The sequence below is a fragment of the Octopus bimaculoides genome, chromosome 6 (assembly GCF_001194135.2).
Source record: "Octopus bimaculoides isolate UCB-OBI-ISO-001 chromosome 6, ASM119413v2, whole genome shotgun sequence".
NCBI lineage: Eukaryota > Metazoa > Mollusca > Cephalopoda > Octopoda > Octopodidae > Octopus > Octopus bimaculoides.
This window is the reverse complement of record NC_068986.1, coordinates 77,033,239-77,039,317: the sequence shown is the minus strand read 5'-3', so window position 1 is coordinate 77,039,317 and position 6,079 is coordinate 77,033,239. Positions and strand designations below refer to the sequence as shown.

Below are 6,079 nucleotides of genomic sequence, written 5' to 3'. Positions count from 1 at the left end.
GTCTGTGTGAGAGAGAGAGACAGAGAGGGGGGGGAGTGACAGCGTACATTTTTTATTTATTTTTTCTCGCATCTTTTCTGAATGCGTGATTGACTGAGAGAGAGAGAAGTAAATAAATAAGTAAAATTTAAGCTATCACTTTCTCTCTCTCTGTTACACACACACACACACACACACACACACACACACACACAGAGCAAAGCACAGCTCTCTCTCTCTCTCTCTCTCTCGCTCTCTGTGTCTCCGTGATTGACAGAGAGAGAGAGAGAGAGAGAGAGAGGCGGAAGAATGACTGTGGTAAGAAGCTTGCTTCCCAACCACATGGGTGTATGTACGTACGTATATATATATATACACACACATATGGTTGTATATATGTATACATTATATATATGTATGTATGTATGTATGTGCGTAAATAAAAAAAATTACGCTATCACTCTCTCCCTCCCCCCTCTCTCTCACACAACACACACTTTCTGTCTCGCCCCCTCCCCCCATCAACACATACACAAGTCTATATCCATTTCCTCTCTCTTTCACTTTATGTTGACTTCAAAGAAAATGTATATTTGCACCCACAAAAATAAATAAAAATAAAACTTTTTACGGAATTCACCGAACGCTGTACCTTAACAGCGCTGATGGATCAGCTGTTTAGTTTGACGTTTCTGCGAGTCAAATCGAAACATAGGCAACTAGGCAATTAATAATGTCAGAAGTCGAAAGTGACGTAATCGGGAGAAAGTAAACCTGCAGATCGAGGCTTCGTACCCCGACATTGGTCTTGTGTTCGTGACACGTGAAAAATACATAACTTTAGCTGTTTCACTCTACTTAGCCGCAAACAGGTACTCTAGAAATGTGAAATTGATTAGTATGTCTTTGAGTTACAGTAAGTACTAAACTGAAATACTGCCATAAACTGGGGAGATATTTCTAATAGAGGCTGGACTCACGATGTTTTATCTAACCAAATTACTCAATTCAATTAGATTACTACAGTGATCCCACTTGCGTCAGAGAAATATTGATTTCTTTTTACTAGGAAGAATGACCTCGTATCTCTCGGAAGATGGAAATGGAAATAACGAATGTTCATGCCTTTTCCATATATATTAGCTAAGAACAAAAAAAAAAAAAAAAAAAAAAAAAGAGATGTATTTAACCGGGAATCGAAACTGTCGGAGATTTTGTTTGCCAGGAATATATTTACAATTGTAAGTTAAACAAAGTTTGATAATGACAAAAGAAGAGATCAACAATATAATTCACATTTATGTAGTTCATAGTATAAAAAAATTTAGGGACTTGGCAGGTTGAAATCATTTACTTCTAAAGTTAATATTTAAAGGATTAATGTTCCACTCATAGGAGTTTGTGAAAACCGATATTAAATGGTTTAAGAAGGAATTCATAGCGGTGAAATTCGAGGGAGAAAGAAATATGTTTGGTGAAAAGTTTCGGAAAATTTTAGGTGTTAGTGTGTAAGAATAATGAGATATACAACAGTGAGCGCTATTCGTAAAGGCCGGACAAGCCAATCTTTCACAATCTGTATTCAAATAAAAAATCGGGAACGAGTTGCCCTTTTACTCAACATGTGATTTTCACCTTTTTGCTGACTTTGCATTGGAACACCTGCCTTACCGTTAGACGGACATACAGCTCCAGTCACCTCACCGTCCACTCAAAAAGTTTCAACTAAAATACAGGATGAGTTTGTCTTTTGTAATGGTAGGAGACAAGAAAAATCTCACGTTTCTAGACAAACCCTCCATCTAAAAAAAGAAACATTTTGTTTCTTTTTCGAGACGAAGGGATCAGTTTCAAAACGTCATTAACATCATCCCCACCCCCACAGCACATGAATTTAGCCAAACCTTCAATATATGGGTAATTCCAATTTCATCGAATTAAACTAATATGAGAGGTAATGTAGGAATTGAATCGAAAACTTGAACTTCATAGACATGTAAAACAAATAAAATAAATACCATAAAGCAACTAATTTCTGTTTTAACATTTAAATATCATTGAATTAACATCATTATTAGATTACTTTATTGTAAGTGTAGGTAAAAGAGCAATCAGCACCTGGAGAGACAAATAATTCATCTCTAATGTAAGCTAAGGATTCAGTCATCGGTTTAAACCATTTCATCTACATTTAAGTTGATTTTTAATATTGGTTTCAAATTTTGGCACAAGGTCGGCAGTTTTGGCGGAGGAGACAAGTCGATTACATCGACCCCAGTGTTCAACTGAAATTTATTTTATCAACCCCGACAAGATGAAAGGCAAAGTCGACCTTGGTGGAATTTGAACTCGGAACGTAAAGACGAGCGAAAAACTGCTAAGCATTTTGTCCGGCGTGCTAAGATTCTGCCAGCTCGTCGCTTAATAATAATATTCTTTTCTACTCTAGGCACAAGGCCCGAAATTTTGGCGGAGGAGCCAGTCGATTAGATCGACCCCAGTACGCAACTGGTACTTAATTTATCAACTCCGAAAGGATGAAAGGCAAAGTCGACCTCGGCGGAATTTGAACTCAGAACGTAAAGACGGACGAAAGGCCGCTGGGCATTTTGCCCGGCGCGCTAGCTGTTCTGCCAGCTCGCCGCCTTACGCCCTTACTAATATTGCGATCCAAAAAGCTGTAAATCTCTTCACTTTCCTTTGCTCTCCTCTAAACTTGAAATTTCTTCATTATCCATTGTTCTCCATTAAGCTCACATTCGAAAGAATATAACAGAGTAATGTTAACGATTAGAGCAACCGGCTCCGAGATTTTTCATGATATTGTCTCGATTATGATGAATAGTGGTGACCGATTTCTAGATACGGATTAATGTTTTCAATCGAGAGGAAGATGGAGTAATTTCTTGGATTGACAAAATGTCTGAGGTTTGGGTGGAGGTGTCTATAAAGAATTTACGTAGCATTTGCAAGCAATTATGTGATACAGCTGTAAGTAATAATATTATACGAGCCAGTAGCTATGCTGTCGCTCGAGCCGCTAAAAATCGTAACCGAATATCCCTCAAATAACTTCCGGCAATCTTAAAAAGAAAGACACACGAACATTGGAGTCGTGTTCATTAAACATATTTTCGACAACATATGTAACTATGATAACGTGTAGAAAACTGATCCGAGTTTCGTCCGATCAAATTTTAGTAACAAGTTTATTATTGGACTACTGAAAACTGTGGTTGAAGACCTTGGCCCAAAGTGCCACGCAATAGGATCGAACCTGGAACCACATGATTGCGTGGCGAACTGGTTGACAACACAGCTGTGCCTCTCAGAATTCTTACGAAAATAACAAATCACACGTCGGTTGGTGCTCAGGCACAGAATATATTTCTCAGGAATATTGAATAACATTGTACATTGTCTCTAAAGAGCAAAACGTAACATGCACCTTGCAACGTCAGAACACACAAAGCTGTAGCGTTGTCTAGTTTCTTTACTTCTACAATGAAGTTCAAATTCTAGCAGAATCGGATTAACTTTATTCCTCCTAGTTCAATGATATAACCGAAACCCCTTTGAGGTCGATTTAATCGACTCGGTACAGCCTGTGATGATACGATAACTGGCAGAGTCCATAAAGCGGCAACGTCAAGTGAAATGTATCGCAGTATTATTGACATTATAAATTTGAATCTCGCACCAGTCGACTGTCCATTTCATTCTGCCAGAGTTGATAAGAATAAAATACCAATCAAGTTTGTGGGTCAAAGCAACTGACCAACCCCTCCTTTTGAAATTGCTGACCTCGTGACAAAATTTTAAACTATTATTGTTCTCATTGCGATGAATTGCGCAAGTGTTTGAGTAGCACAAAAAGCAATCGCTTACAGCCCTCTCTGTCTCCCCCCACCCAACGTTGATTTTGCATTTCAAATATGTTTTTACCTTTACAACACCAGAATTCTCGTCAAAACTCCTGTTAGAAATTAAATGCGAATTGTGCCAACACTATTTTCGGCTTCGGAAAAATGTTTTCTTAGATTCCCAAACTTCTTGTTTGGATGACTTGAAAAATGATGGAAAGGTTTGATATAGGAACGAATTAATAACGAAACAACAACAACAGCAACAACAATAATAATAATAACCCTTTCTATTATAGGTACAAGGCCTTAAATTTTTTTGGCGGGGGAGTTAGTCGGTTACATTGATTCCAGTGCCCAACTGGTGCTTATTTTATCGACGCCGGAAGGATGAAAGGCAAAGTTAACCTTGGCGGAATTTGAACTCGGAATGTAAAGACCTAAACGAACTGCTGCTAAACATTTTGTCCGACGCGCAGACGATTCTGCCAGTTCGCCATTAACAATAACAACAATCCTTTCTAACATTGTGCTTATTTCATCGACCCTGAAAGGATGAAAAGCAAAGTTAACCCCGACTGAATTTTAACTCATAACGTAAAGGTCCAGGCGAAATGCTGCTAAACGTTTTTATCCAGCGCACAAAACTTTCTGCAAATGTGCCGCCTTAATAATAGTAACAATAACAATCATCTCTTTTGGTCAATAAAATAAGTTCCAGTAATATAGTGGTGTTAATCCGATCAACTTTAACCTTCCCCTGCAAAATTGTGGCGTTATTATTGTGGTGTTATTATTATTATTATTATTATTATTATTATTTACCTTGAGAATGGCTTGAAACTGAATCAAATGTGATGCATCCTCCGTTTCTGTCGCAGGACCTAGTTTTCCAAAGTCCCACGCTTATAGTGTTTCCTTTCAGTGTTTCTTGGAGCCATGCATAAGTTGAAAACCCAACAAGAAACATGAGTGTTCCGAAGAAATGCGAAGCAAGTGCAATTTTCATCCATTTGGAAGCGGAGCTGGCAAAATTCATCGGCATCTTTGTCTTGAGAAATGGCAGTTGTTACTGTTCCTAATGCTGTTGTCGTAGTTTATTTCTATTTTCTCTCCGCGATGTGAACAGTACAACGGACTTAAGCAAATGAGGTAAGCCTTTGCTTCTGATCACACACCATCACGTAGTTGACTTTCGTGTTTGTCCGCACTTAGTCGAGCTCCGACCTATGACACTCTTAATTTGTACCTTCGACTACAAGTAACTTCTATTTTGGACAGTTGCACTGATGTTTGACTCATTAAACAGTTCTGGTTTATTTTATTTGATTTGATTTCTATACTTTACTTGTTTATTCGTTGTTTCTAACAAAAGAGCCACATCTAGCCACCTATGTAACCGCCACTCATTTAATTTCTTTATCAATACACCGAGGGTTTTAAAGTGCATAGTGAGCAGAACGTTAATTTGCGATCGGTCCTTGTCATTTTTTTTCCTTCGTAGAGAATGAGAGAGAGAGGGAGGAGGGAAAGGGAGAGATTGAGAGGGGGAGTAAAAGTTATGGACGTGGTCGTGTTATGGTGATGACTGTTGTTGAAAGTAGTAGTAGTATGGTAGTAGTAGTGGTGGTGGTGGTGGTGGTGGTATTAGTAGTAGTAGTAGTAGTAGTAATGACAGGGTCAATAAGACTCTTGAAAGTCTATCATTTCTGTATCCAACCTCAAAAGAAGTGTGAACCTATAATCAATCAATGTGTGAGTACACAATTAAGGTGAGAAACAAAGCACCTGAGTGAATTACTCAATTTTGTTACCCCCTCCTCCCCCGCTTCGCCCTCATATTACAGGTTGGCAATAGGCAGGTGACCAAAATTAGATTTCTCTCTCTCTTTCTCTCTCTCAATCTCTTTCTTTCTTTTTCTCAGTCTCTTTCTCTCTCTCTCTTTCTCTCTCTCTCTCTTTCTCTCTCTCTCTTTCTCTCTCCCTACCTCTCTTTCTCTATCCCTATCTCTCTTTCCCTCACTCTCTCTTTCTCTCTCTCTACATCCCATTCTCTTTCTCTCCCTCTCCCCTCTCCCCTCTCTTCTTCTCCATCCCTTCTCTCTTTAATTGGGAATAAAAACAGATTCCCAATTCTGAAAATAAGATTCTCTGAAATCCTTGACAGGGTGTGGTGAGGTGCGTGAATTTTTTTTGTCTTGTTTTGTTTTCTTTAAAAAAAAAAAAAAAAAAAAAAA

General features: G+C 38.4%; 1 protein-coding gene across 2 annotated transcripts in view; it reads right to left on the bottom strand.

The window, feature by feature from the left end:
* Positions 1–6,079, bottom strand: part of LOC106869694 (uncharacterized) — a 51,338-nt gene that overhangs the window by 15,509 nt on the left and 29,750 nt on the right. Inside the window, exon 1 of one of the 2 annotated variants that reach the window (XM_014915532.2) lies at positions 4,668–5,058. The exons of the other annotated variant lie outside the window; for it this stretch is intronic. Coding sequence (XP_014771018.1) covers positions 4,668–4,887 — 220 coding nt within the window. The 5' untranslated portion in view covers positions 4,888–5,058. Of the gene's footprint in view, positions 1–4,667; positions 5,059–6,079 lie in introns of those variants that run through there. 2 annotated transcript variants of the gene reach the window in all.